Raw genomic sequence first — 14,490 nt, 5'->3', positions numbered from 1 at the left:
CTGTCAACACAAAACAGAGCATCGAGTCAACATAAAAATATGCTACACCAGCTCACATAATCTTAAATGAACAATTTTAGGTTGCACAGGAAACAGAAGTATGCCGAAAGCTCCCTGGTTGTTTCCCCCCCACAACATTTCATAAAACATTACCACATTTTTCAAGCTGCCATTATATATAACATCAAGAGAAATCACTGAGACAATAACAGAGACGACCGGTGGAGAAAGTAACCTCTAATAAGCTTAGGCTCGTCACACAATTTAGTTTCCGACTTCTACTGTAAATAATCCTCTTGAGCAGATGATCAATGTAATTTCACACAACAACCAACAGCACTGATGTAATATTGTAAGAACAATATCTTCTCAAAAATAGGCAAAGATTATTTTCGCAATATTTGTCTTACTGTTTTTTTTCTATCCTTCTGGCACAAAAAGTAGTAAAACTATTGAAATGATGAACAAAACTGATTTAAAAAAAAGACAAAAAAGTGCAATCAAAAATCAGTTTTCACTAAAACCAGTTTAAAAATACTTCTCTGCTCCTTGTTTTCTATTTGAACATCAATGTTGATCCAACTAAGAAGCAAAAACAATAAAATTCAGGTTTTCAAGGCGTGGTGCAAATACCAAACATCATGCTTCAGCTGCCTTTGTACTCAGAGAGAATTTCGACAAAACTATTTGCAAAGTAAACATAAATAAAGAGATCTACATAGAATCAAGAGGTAGAAAGGTGTGTTGTTCAAAACAAATTGAGTTTGGCTTCACCGGTGACATTTTAAAACTAAATGCTGTGCCAGAACAAGTGCTAGTCACTACTTGGACCAATGCCATTAAATCAAATTTAGGTACCTTCTTGTTCCACAATTTATTTTTTTATTAAAATTTGACCACTCCATCCCTCAGAAACCATGCAATATAATAATAATCTTATCTGCAATTTATACTTTTAGACACAAGCAACATTAAAAAAAACAATGAAAATATAAAACTACCAAAGTGTCATTAAACAGCTTCCTTTCACTGTAGCTTTTATGTTTTCAGTGAACACACATCCATAAGGCACCACATTCGAGCCAGTTTTACAGCATGACAGTGCATATAGTTTATATTTACATATATAAAAACCTCTCATCTGATATGATCAATTCGATGAAAACATGATTTTAGACAAAACATGAGCATTCCTTAATTCCAATCTGATCTAGGACCAATGAGTATTTTTCCTTTCTGTGCTCAAGGTTTACCAGAAAGCAGCCACAGAATTTTAAAAATGGGAACAAACTCATTTCAGTTTAGCTGGTTACCTGCCACTTTAAACAGACAACCTCTAAATCCATCAGTGAAAACAATAACTTTACGCATGTTGACAAAGTGTGGCTGTACGGCAACCGCCCAGCCTCCTCCTAGATTACGTACTAAACACACTTCATACAGGTGCTATTCCAAAGCATGCTGCATAATCCAGCATTAAAATACAAGACTGGGGGAAGTGTCCATTTGAAATCATGAGCTTTCTGTAGGAAATGAGTCATAGATGAAATGTGTCATCAGAACCAGCAACTAAAACCCAACCAGAACAGAGTTTAAAGGAGACCACTTGTTCAGAGGTTCTACATTTCTAAAACAAACGTGTTTCACGTCATCAGCCACTCCCAAATACACATTCATATTAGGTTCCGTCATAGATGAGAAATATTCATAGAAAGTAAAGTGACTGGAATCATAACTATTAAATTCAACCTGGTTTTAATCAGTAAACATGTACAACATGAATCATCTCTGGACTTCATTTGATTTACAGCACATCGATGAATTAGGACAGAACGAAAAAAGTAACAAAATAGTTTTCATGACAAACTTAATACAACTGGTCCCACCACTGATTACCACCTTCAGACATTGAGTGTCTACAACAGCTCCCTGTGTGGATGATTTACTAAAGCCACATTTGAGTAAACTGTGCTTAATGATAGTTATTTGGTCTCCTCTACCTCACAACTCACAGGAACAAGCTTTTATTTCAGGGTCTTTCAAGCTATAAATGTTTCTTGTGGTTTAAGAAAAAAGCATTGAAGAAATATTGCTCCATACTTTTTGACTGCTCAGACAGAAACTGATACCAAGCTATAGTGTCTTTCGTGCACCAAAGTGATAGGGATTGAAAATGCAAATGCGCTCATTGATGTTAGTAAGGAGTAGGTTTGCATGTGTGAATGATCCGCCATTACCACAATGTTAATCAAAGGCCCCGGCAACCGGATCTTTTGTAAACAAAGCTCGTGTCCATTCAGACCACGAACTGACCTGATCTGTTGATGTTTGTGAGCAGGGGTGAGAGACTGTCACACTGTGGTAGACCTCTCAGGAAATCATCACACGCAAGGCTCAACTGACTGTTGCTGGTTTTAGCAAGCTGAAGCAGAGACGTGGAGAAACGTATGAAGCACCAGTCAGTTTTAGTTTTGAGCCCTTTCCAAACCAGAAAACAAAAATGGTGGAGAAAGAGGAAAGTCATCACTGGAGAAAAGTTAGTTTTAATGTAACTTGGGCTGAACAATGAGCAGCAAAGCGTACATTTTGCATAGATTCATGCTTAGTAAAGCATTTGCGCTGAGGACAAAGCAAGCAGAGCATTCCACCCTTTCACCACTTTGAAACTTTGCAGTTTTGGCCGCTTCATGTTGGACTTTTTGGGGTACAAGATGGAGTCATTTGTCTCGGGACATTTTGTACAGACTAAGCCTCAACTCATAAAAACTGGAGTCTGTTCCCTCTGGCAAATTCAACAGATGATAAAAAATAAACTTTTTTGGTGTATCATGGTTTTATGGATTAAATGAAAATGACCTATAAGCAGGAGGTAGTCCAGACTTTTTCTGGATTGATCTGGTGTCAAACAAATAAAGGCCAACTGGCCCAAATGGGGATCAGAACTCAAATAACCTGATAAAGGGTGTGATATTAAGTTTTCAGAAAATATATAATTAAAACAGATATGAGAAATTTAAGCACTTTAATTCCCATTCAACAAGGAAATAAACTGTTGGTGGATGGGAAGAAAGCTGTTTCAATCTACAAAAAGGCAACGATACCATGGTACCTAAATGACAGTGTTTCAGATTATTTTCTATTGTAAACAAGTATTTGTTCATGACAATATAAAAAAATTGTCATGAATATACTCCATTATGCTAACCACCTAAATTTTAAAAGGTGATATTATATAAAATCAACTTTTTGAAGCTCTTTATGTCACGTTCTAATTCCCTTGTCAAAAATACACCTGGAGTATTGCTTTTTTGATTTTTTTAATGCATGTTTAAAAATATCTCTGGTGGCAGCCATTCAGGGTGCCTACATGTTTGCTCAAAAAATGCCACCTATTTACCTACAGGTCTGCTTTGAAGCTTCAGTCTCCAGCCCAGCTTACCCCTCCTCCACTCAACTCCACTAGACTAGTGGCAGCATCAATTACCAATTACCAACACCTGGTGGAACTGCATGTCTGCTGAGCATATCATACAAAATGCTTCTGATTTCTCCTAAGAACAGTTGTAAATGGTATCAAGGAGGAGCACTGTTGCCATTATGTGCTGAAGGGGGAGTCTCAAAAAGAGTATGGGCTTCTTAAAGAGACAGACAATTCCAAAGTCAAATTTCATTCAGGTTGTTTTTTATATATACACCATTTTTATTTCAGAAAGTATCAGTTACTTGATTGTGCTATAAAATGGCACTATGTGCCTAGAAAACACATAATAAAATCATTGATCAAAACATTGATAAAATCATTGATTATCAAAGCAAATATAAAATGTCTTCCTGCCAGGTAAAAACTAATGTATGGTTGGTATGAAATGCTGCGAAAACAGCAAAAAAAAGGCCACCAATAAGTTAGTGGCCTCAATAAGGCTAGCTATGAGACAAGCAATATTTCAAAAGGTATCCCAAGACTAAATGATCAGCACCCAAGTGCTACATGTGTCTACAAAACAGCATGAATTGGTGAATTAACCTGGAGCCCCACAAAGAAAAAGCCTGTAATTTTAACATAATGAAACCCCAATATTTAAAAAAATAAAAATACCTCTCATAACCACTTTGAAGATTGGAAAATGTTGTTGCTAAACATAAAAAGTTAGTGGGGGCATTTTGAACTGACCTGGAGAAAAACAATTCTTGTAAGTGAAAGGTGATTTCTGATGTGTTTGTTTGCACTACACAATTTTTTACAACTTTCAACCTACCGTACTAAAATTACTACCCAAAGGACCACAATATACAAAAGCAACTATGTACAAAGGTAACCAAAGTGGTAAATTGAACAAGCTACACACTATACAAAAATAAGCTTATTAATAAAATGCAGACCTGTTTAATGTGCTTCAGTCAACACTACATGAATGTAGAAGGCGTTTCCTGTCTTATTCATAATTCCTCAGAATACACCATAGCATTTGTACATCCTTCATTTACCTTAATTTTCAGTAATTGACAGATTAAAACTGTTACTGTAAGTTAGGTTAATCTATACAAGCTTACTATTTTGTCAGAAGCCTCCAAAATGTACAATCTGTGACTTGAATCACATGTTAGACACCATTTACCTCAATTCTACAAAGTTCACCCCCAAAATATCATTATAAGGTCTAACTTGTTTTGGAAACATCAATGTCAAACAGATGGTAATTCTGATCTCACATAATTGGTTAAAGTTACAGTCAGGTCAACTTTGACTTGCATATTTGGCCAAGCCCACATCTGAAATCCAAGCCCTTCTACACTAATCTAACAAAAAAAGTTGGGGTTTCTGGACTTCTGCAAAGTTTATTAAAATGCTCTCATTGCTGTCTAACTCTCTTAAATACTATTATTATCCATGTGTAACTGTAGTGAAATCAATAGTCTGCCAAACTTAAAAGGTCAAAGTCTCCAGAGTTGAGAACTCCAGTCACGTTGTACCTAAATTAATCAGCTCAACCGTCTCTCTGTAACTCACAACATAACAGCCAGGCCTTGTGTTATATTCAAGAAAAAGGGAGAGCCGATGGTTATCTGATCACCATGAATACAGGACAGGGCCTATGTCACACAGTCATTATGCAAGCTCAAGCAAATAGAGAAAAGAAATCCAAGTTGGGCATAAAACATTGGATGATTTTATTCTTGATGGACAAGAGATTAAAAAAAAAGAACAGAAGAAGAAAAAAAAGAGCAACAAAGCAAGAACTTGTATGTCTTACCCTGACTGAGAGGCCATGGCCTCAACCACTGAAACATTGGAAGAAGAAGGTTCAAAGGATCTCCTAGGGATTCAGAAGTTCTCTCAACCTTGACCTGAGCACAGACCGCCTCCTCTGAAGCCCCTTTTCCAGTAAATGTTATCTTTTAGCGTCCAGCCGTAAGACTACAACTCCAGTTTCTTTACTCGACCCGAAGATTCAGTGCATTTCCTTGGAGTGGAGACAAATCTGACTCAGAGAGGGGAGGGGACTGCCTGCTCTTGGTAGATACCAAGTCTGCAAACAGCAGGGGAGTCACATGCAAGGTAAAGTCTAGAGGCTGAGGCTGCTTTTGTTTCCGTTCTGTTGTTCTGATGTTAAAGCATGAATGGAGACCTGGAGAGCTGAATAGAGCCTGGGGGTGCAAATGTATGTGGAAGGCTGTTCTGAATAATCAGAATCAGCTTTATTGGCAAAGTTTGTGCACAAAAACAAGGAATTTGACTTTGGTGCCACTTTGTCCAGACATTTTAATTGTAAATATATAAATTTAGTAGGAAGTTAAAGCTTTTTTTTTTTTTTTTTTTTTTTTTACAAAAAAAAAGTACATAAAAAAAAACAGTGGAAATGACTAACTGTATGGGGGACATATTCAGATAATTAGGAATATACAATATCAGGAATGCTGGATGAACTGTTATTAAATGTTAAATATCAGTATGTTTTTACTGGATGTGATTAAGTTATTAAAGAAAATGGTGAAAATATGCTGGAGTGAAATACATATTACAAAATAAAAACTAAGAAGAGTAAATCAAAGTATGAAAACATAACAACACAAGACTGACAATAAATAATATTTCAAAAAGAGAAAAAGGGGATCAATAAGAGAGAAATAAATCTCACCTCTCTGAGAGTGGCACTGTCCACCTCCTCCCATAAAAGGAGATGTTATTTTACACCACAGGCCCTCTGTCTGCGTGATGTCACAGAACAGCCAATCAGAATTCATCTTTCAGTCTACAAACTCCCTCCCTCCTCCCCACTATGCCCCAGGCACAAGGCAAAGCACCCATGGAGTCTGTTAAAGAGACAGTGCACAGGTTTCTGCCCTGACACTGCTCACTAACAAACATGACACATTTTCATCAGCTACGCACGCTGATGAAACAAGCGGGCAGATGTGGCATCACAACATGTTGCAAGAATTTCCATCGAGTACATGTTGCGAAAATATAAAACTACTTAATCTTGAGTTATCTACATACAATCTGGTTTTAAGATATATCCTCTGAGGGGCATTTTTGATTCTCTAAAGCCTTTAAGTAAGACAGTAAGAGTAACAAATTATTCATGTTTTAAGGTCTAATGTAGATGAACTGATTAGCTTTTTCCCAGCCTATAATGATTACCAATTTTTTTCTTTGGGTTATGCATTCCAATTATGATTAATATTTTTTTTAAAGACCATAGCACAAAAAGTTCATTGATAAAGTTAGTACTTTTAAATCCAGTAGAAAATGAAGCAGGAGAAACTCAAAATTACACCATCAAAGTACCAGCAGTAAAAAAATTTAATTATCATAGCTTTTACTTAGGCAATTGGGGAAAACAATTTTTCAGTACTTGATTTGCACATCAATGAGAAACATTTTTTTGTTATAGTAAAGAGTTATTATTAACCAATCAAAAGCTAATCCTGCAACATGGAGAGAACAACCATGTTTGGAGTCTGTCAGCCAGGATTTCTGAAAATATCAGCTGGTGGCTGACAGCTTAAAAGATGGCAAATATCAATGGCCTGTTGCAACCTGTTTCAACATGGTGAGTCAGAATTGGAATAGTCTCATTTAAAAACTATCACCTGCAGTATGAATGGGTTCTTGAAACCTAAAATAAACCCCACAGTTTGGACCAAAGACCATATCACTGCTGCACTGCAGCTTTGGACGAAATTGTTCCTAAATATAAAGACAAAGATGATGGATTGGCAACAGAGAGGTGACCATTGTTAACCGCACACATGCAGACATGACCTGGTGGGGGATCCATCAGTCAGCCCTCCATTCCAGCAAAGCAACCTTTGCTTGATTTTCAGAACTTTGGAGATGTGAATAAGATCAGAGGATAAGACTGGTTTCAAATGTAAGCATGGGCTGATTGCCCATTGATCAAAATTAAGGACACTGACACCAATTAATCAGCACACATCTATTCAAAACAAATAATCCCCTCAAGTAAAGCACATCCAAATTTCTACTTATTGTTGAAGGTACCAATTCAAATTATCTGTCCTCATTGATCCTAGCCATATGCAAATCACTAAAAGCAATAGAAGCCCAACTAAGAAGATCCTATTACAACAAGCAACAATTGCTCAGGTTTCACAGTATTCCACTCTTGAAAATAAGATTTCCTCAGAAAACAATGCTTATTAACCGAAAGCTTTTTACCCTCAGCAGATCCAATCTATCTCTGGTATGTTTTACAGAATGAAAAAGGCTGACTCCAGAACTGTTTACTGGGAGACCGATCTCAAATGCCAAACACCCCAAAAGGAGCTTTTGCAGTTGTGATGGTCGGTCTGGTGACAGCCTGCAGGATCATCTTAAGACATTGGAAGACCACAAAGTGTCCCGAGCTAAATGAGTGGATTAAATCAATGACGGATACAGCTTCTTATGAAGTCATGCTCAACAACATGGATGGGAACAGGGACATGGAATGGGATAGCTTTTGGGACTCATTGAAAAGAACTATGGCTTCTTTTTTATTACTATGGCGAGTAATGTATCTGGATGAAGTCTGATTTTCCCAGACAATTACCTTTCTCTCAACTACTGAATGTTTTTGAATTGACACTGTAACATACATATACTATGTGACTGTACCCTGGGTATTGGGGGTTGGGGGGTGGTGCACCAGCCTTTTTAGTTTTGCATTTGTGTTTTATGCGAGATAATATTCAGAAAATCAATAAAAATTTGAATTACAAAAAAAAAAGTCTGACTCCAGAAATACTGTGGTGTAACACATTGAATGATGTATTGTACAAGTTACAAGTATCTTTGAAACAGTCCACATGAATATTTATTAAAAGATATTTAATATTTAATAAATGTTTACAAGGCTGAATTGTATCACTCAAAGTTTTACAGGTGGTTAATAAAAAGAAAAAATAAATGTTTTCACAGCTATATTGACAAAGCTACCAAAGAAACAGCCAATGCACCTCAGTTGAAAAGTATGGGGAAATAATGGGTACAGACGGAGGTGAGAGCTCCTCCCTGCCCCCGGTGCTTTTGAAGTGAACCTGCTGACGGCAGGAATTCCAGAGAGAGCATCAATTCAGCTGAACCTTTCCTCTGTAAGCAGCTGTTTAGGGAGGAATCCTGAGAGCTGCTGTTATAATCAAAGCAAAGTACGAAAAAATGAGAAACTGTCCTGAAATAATAGTTTTCATGATGTGAAAATCTCAGTTGCAAATTGAAGACTTTTTGTCTCTAGATAAACTACAGCAACCTTTAACTCATAGTTTGTGATCAATAATAGCCAGGGTTTACAAAATTCTTAGCAATAATTTTAATGCTTGGTTTGGCATTTGAACTGAACCTAGCTCAAGAATCTTTGGCCCAGGTTAAAACCTACAAGTAAAAGGAATAAAGGCAAAAGAAAAAAGAAATGTGTTTTGACTGACTCTTCTTTACTGCTAGAAAGTCTAGAACCTACATGATCAACTAATTGGAAAAAAAAAGCTAAAGATGTGATAAGCATGCAAAGAGCTAGCACTATATTCGTTCATAAATTAAAATTTGTATCTATTAGTTATGGGGGAAAATCAAAAGGTCGACAACCTTTTTCTCATAATATGTTTTAGTTTTTTATACTAGTACAATGATCAAATCAAATTCAATTCTTTTCAAGACTCAGAATCTCTGAACTGTTTGAGTCTTTTTCTTTCTTCTTCAAAGAAAAAAAGCTTTGTAAAATGTTCTCCACCTACAATGTCTTCCCTGACCAGTTAAATGCCTTCAGCAGACCCAAATCTAAAAAAATGTTTATGTACAAATTATTCTTTTATGGAGTCTTAGGAGCTTTTTTAATTTGATTAGGTAAGAGAATTATCCCAAATGTAAAAAGTGAAAATTAGGACTGAAACTGAATAAATAAATAGTCCATTTCCAGCAGCCTCTAACCCCGTCTTTTAGTTAAATAATAAATTGATTATAAGGGGAAGGGAATTTTGATAGTACCTTGGATTATGTTTGCTTTTAGCCCATCTCAATCAGCCAATGTTCCAACTCTGAGCTCCTACACAGATAACACACTGCTCTGGGTACTTTCTGCCAAACTGCAACTGGAACATGAAACACATCTTCCTGTTACCTTGCTGAAAGAATGTCATTCAAACCAATCTACTTTTCAGGAACTTTTCAACATTTGTCCAAACCCTTGATTAAGTTTGGTCAGTTTTTAAAAAAAATTCCAAGATTCATCTTACTCCAAGAAAATAGGAATTCAAAACATCACGTTTGGATTGAATAGGTGTGAAAACAGCCGTTTTAAGAAAATTATACTATTATATTGTCATGCTGACCACAAGACATGTTGAGAAAGGACTACAGAGGACTCAAAGTTAGTAATTTTCAGTATCTGAAAGGCATTTTAAAGTAAAGTCAGAGAAGATCTGACATGCAAATGAAAAGAAATCTGTATATTCCACATGTTGCTACATGTCTGCACCTCATCCAGAGTGTGAGAGAAAAAAATCAGAGCAAATAAGAAGACAGCTAATCTGAGTTCAGCTTCTGTCTGTCTGAGAGTGCTGGGTTAGAAAGCAAAATCTCAGCTAAATCAACAGTTTACAGGGATTACGCATGAAAACAAGTGTCACTATCGACAGTTAGTACTCCCAACTACAAAAAACAAAAATTACTGCTACAACTACAGTTTTCTAAAATATGGAGGCCTTGAAGACTGGCAATAGACGAATAATTCTAAGTCACAGTATTTTGTTGACTTTATTAAAATGGTGAGAAAGACTATTGAAAGTTTCCTCATAATCTAACTAGAAATCTGCCAATGCATACATTTAGTCAAAATACAAATACGATGTTAATAGAGAAGTTACAATATCAAAACAGGAACAGCACTGCCATACTTTAACACATGAACACAGCATCTGTTGACAGTATTTTGTAACCAACAGTGAAAACACCGTTTAAAACAGCAAAAAGAGGAATCTTTATCTTAACAAAATGAGGTTTGTAAAAACCAATGTCACATTTGACAGCATAACAACTTTTTTATTATTATTGGCTTATTAAGACATTCTGACCATGTTAAATTGACTTCATTATCACAGGAGAACTTTGTTACTTAGAAAAGACATTTTCTTTTTTTAAAAAGACATTTTCTTTTTCTCAGTAACAACAGGGTACTCGTCAATGCCTAATCAGCAGCTGCAGAAAGAATGACATGATAAAAATTAAACCCCAAAATTTAAATATATAACTTTGCAAAATAGCAACATAGCACACATAAATTGTATCCATGCATTTGATTATTTTAGGCAACGACTCTTGTAGAACATCCTACTCTGATACTTTTGCAATTTGTTACACTGATCCATCTTTTTTTTCTATTTCCCGCAAAGTACTTAACCTGCTTACAAAGGACATTGTGCTCAATGCATTCCATTAGTGTTTATGAGACATCTGACTCCCCCAATGCAACACAAAGACTGGTATTGTAATATTTTTGAGGCAAGAACAAAGTATTTCACAGTCCATGTCTGCGCCAGATCACAGAAAGCAGAACGGCCTTAATGAGTTTCACCTTCACAGCACTGCGTAGCCACATGAGAGCTTAACTCTCATCCTACAGAACAAAAGCAGAAGAACAGATGCACGAGGTCAGGACACAGAGAGCTGCAGATTTTTCTGCTGTGTGAGCAAGAGCTCTGAGAGACTGAAAAAAAATACAGCTACTGATGCTGATAAGATTTGGACTAATTGAGTTGGCAGACTCTGGAAGAGCAACTCAAGCAACTTACCCCTGTCAAGCTAAAGAAATGTTATTTGATTATAGACCTAAATACATAACCTAACCAACATTTAATTAAATTCTGACAGCCAATGCTCAAAAATATCAGCTGCAGTATGAAAACAATATGATTTTAACTTCTAAACTGAATCCAACTTTTAACAAAAATGTAATCTATCCTGTCTTTTAAAAATCTGGCCTGAACCAGGCATCTCTTATTTCCAAAACATTCAGTAAGGAAAACTGCATTATAGTGTACACTAACTGCCTCAAAGCCAAGGAAAACACACATTCTGTGCGCCGTCTGGACTGCACGAACAAATCACTGAAACATCTTCACAGAGCATGTGCCCTTTGCCGTGGCAACAGGGGAAACAGCTTGACAGAAGCCCCCAGGCAAAATTTAAACAGGATGCGAATTCAGTGCGAGTCATGTCACAGGGAGCACAGTTACACATTACTAATGTGTTGTTTGCTTTAGCTGCTTGTTTTTGTTAGTATCATTCAAATCATCTGGTGAAGTCAAACATCTGGTATTAATCTTACTTTGCTTTTGCATCATTTGTCTTCAGTGCAAGCGCAAATACAAACTGTTACATCCAGGCTTCATAGAACTGCATGGAAAACTAACCTCTGTTAAACAATTGGCTATTTTTAATCAACAGCTTATCTCTGACTTTAAATTATATGGTAAATATTGTTGACATATTTGTCAAATATCTCATTTACAAATGGGTCAATTAATCAGTGAACGAGCTTCAATTTAGTTTTCCAGTAGTATAAAACAAAGCTAACCTTCAAAGTTTGGCAAGAACATGTTGCTGCTCAACAAGTGTGATAAAATGTCATTGACCTGACAGGTGGATAGCTTTCTTTGCCAAATCATGGTGTTGAAAAACATGAAAGTGAAAGGAGAACTGTTACTAATTTTTGCCTTTGTACAAACATGCAATAATAGGAAGTTTGAACACTGACAACAAGGAACATTTCTACTATCATAAACTGGGAATATAATCACTTCTGGTGGTATAAAAAGGATTTAGAGAAAAACTGATCATACAGATTTAAATTCCCTCCACCAAAGATCTCACTTGCTGATTTTGAGTACTTTAATGTGTAAAATAGTAAATAATGTGCTCAATATTTTTTGATACGAGTAGTAATTTTAAATCTAGAAGAAAGTGAAAAACCCCCCAATATTTTCTCTTTCAAGCACTGCCCTTTAAATGGCTTTTTTTTTTAAGTTCAGATATTTTTTTAGTACTTGGCCTACAGATTACAGATTAGATCAAATAAAAAATTGCCAATTTTAATCTCTGGTTGATAATTCTTATTTTTATCAGTCAAATTTCTGAACAGGGTAATGTTTAATCCACTTAATAAGGCACCAGACTTCGAAACGGGACTGTTTATCATCCAAACGGCTTATGTCTAAGCTCTGTCTTGATTAAATCTCTAAGGGTTCAAATCTACCTGCCATAACAGTCCCTGACCTTAAAATGACCCAACCAGGGAGGTATCAACCAAAATCAACAGGTAAGAAACTTTTGCTCATGTGGCACACCTGTTCTTTTTAATATCCACCTATTAATGGTTATGTATTGAAGTCAATTATGCTTGTTTTAAACATCTACATCATTACATTTCTTATTAACATGTAATTTCAAAACTTTACATCTTAAAGCACTTTACAAGTCTAATTTGTATCCAATTATTCAGAAATGTATAATTGCACTAATCAAACTTATGCCAATGTAATCCAGTTGTATAGAGACACAAAGTGTAATTCAACTGGGATTATATTATATTACAGTGAAACTCAGCTGATTACATAATCTCAATTCTGGAGACGCTTTTCTCAGTCAATACAGATTTGCAGTGGAATTTACAAAATCCAGCTTTTACTGAACATTCAAAAAATTGGCTGATTTCAATCTTTGGATGATTGATTAAGGCAACTGTAGCCAAATGACAAAGGTTGCTTTGTCTAAAGAAACTCGGATGACTGCATCACGTTACTGACTTATGTATTTAGCTGGCAAAAGGGAACTTTAGACTTGTAGTGCATTCTCTGGCCCTTCCCCCAGTGCGTGGCTTAAAAATGCTTCCTAGAAACTGAAATAGGCTTTCCTTCCAAAAACAAATTATACTTTTGCATGAGTATGAATTTTAACTGGCTGCACAAAGAACAACTGGTGAAAGAAAACAAATCTGTGTAAAATAAACAACTAAACAACAAATTCCTCTTACCGACTTTGGGAATATCCAGAGTGCGGCTCTTATATAATCTTGTACATTATACATACATCAACAGCGGATTCTGAGCTTAACTGTTAACAATGTGACTTTACCTCAAAGTGTATATTTATTTTCTCAAGTAATAAAAGGCATTGTTAATACAGAAAACATAAATGTGAGGCTTTTAGACATACATTATAGAAACAAAAACAACATAGCTTCCACCTTAATGTTTGACTCAGTTTGCCACAACAAAATCTCCAAAACACGTACAAAAGTACTCACTACAATTTAGTTGTAAAATAAAGAAGGTTACCCATGAACTAAAGTCAATGGAAGACCCAATTTCTAAACTTATTTAGGTTTAAAAAGGGACTAACCTGCAGGACTACCTGCGTCTTTAAGCAGAACGTTTGCTAGCTAGCGGCGTTTAGCTGCTAAGCTAGCGGCTAGCCTGTATAAAACATTTTTATTTTTTACGGAAATTGAAGTTAACAATCGTTTCAAACGTAACAAAATTACATAGCACGGTTACTTGAGAAACGAGACCTTTCCCGACACTGACAATCCTTACCTCTAGTCTTCTTTTTAGGCCCAAACCATTCTAGCTGTTGGAAAGCTGTTTTCTCTTTGTCTTTTTCCACTTCCAGTTAGACGCAAAATGGACTCAGCTAAACAGCTAAATTATTGAGACCGAACGGACGGTTCCCATGGTTTTCTCAAACCGCAACTGCACGCCAAATGGGAAACAAAACGGGATCATTTTTTCTGTCGTTCATGTTCTTATATCTAAATAAAAGTGACTGATAGCTAAGTTAAGCAGCCAAGCAGGTACAACAGACAGGAGTGGATGGCAGCAGCCAGTGTTGCATTCACTATCCGTCAGAAATATGTCAAACACAACCATCCTTTGAAAAATATTGAACAGCTTAAACACCGTTGTTATTTAAATAAAAGAATTAGAAAAACAGGCACC

The 14,490-nt window shown here is 36.0% G+C and overlaps 1 protein-coding gene across 2 annotated transcripts in view; it reads right to left on the bottom strand.

The window, feature by feature from the left end:
- aff4 (AF4/FMR2 family, member 4) overlaps positions 1 to 14,386 on the bottom strand; it is a 31,957-nt gene extending 17,571 nt beyond the window's left edge. Inside the window, exon 1 of one of the 2 annotated variants that reach the window (XM_044141636.1) lies at positions 14,089 to 14,386. Coding sequence is in view for 1 of the 2 variants with exons in the window: in XM_044141635.1 (XP_043997570.1) it covers positions 5,253 to 5,269 (17 nt within the window). In the remaining variant the exon portion in view is untranslated. Of the gene's footprint in view, positions 1 to 5,252; positions 5,769 to 14,088 lie in introns of those variants that run through there. The other variant, XM_044141635.1, reaches the window with a different exon arrangement.
- Positions 14,387 to 14,490: the final 104 nt, after the last annotated feature.

Source organism: Gambusia affinis, linkage group LG15 (genome assembly GCF_019740435.1).
Source record: "Gambusia affinis linkage group LG15, SWU_Gaff_1.0, whole genome shotgun sequence".
Classification (NCBI taxonomy): Eukaryota; Metazoa; Chordata; class Actinopteri; order Cyprinodontiformes; family Poeciliidae; genus Gambusia; species Gambusia affinis.
Note: the sequence above shows the minus strand (reverse complement) of the source record. Positions and strands in the feature narration are given on the sequence as shown.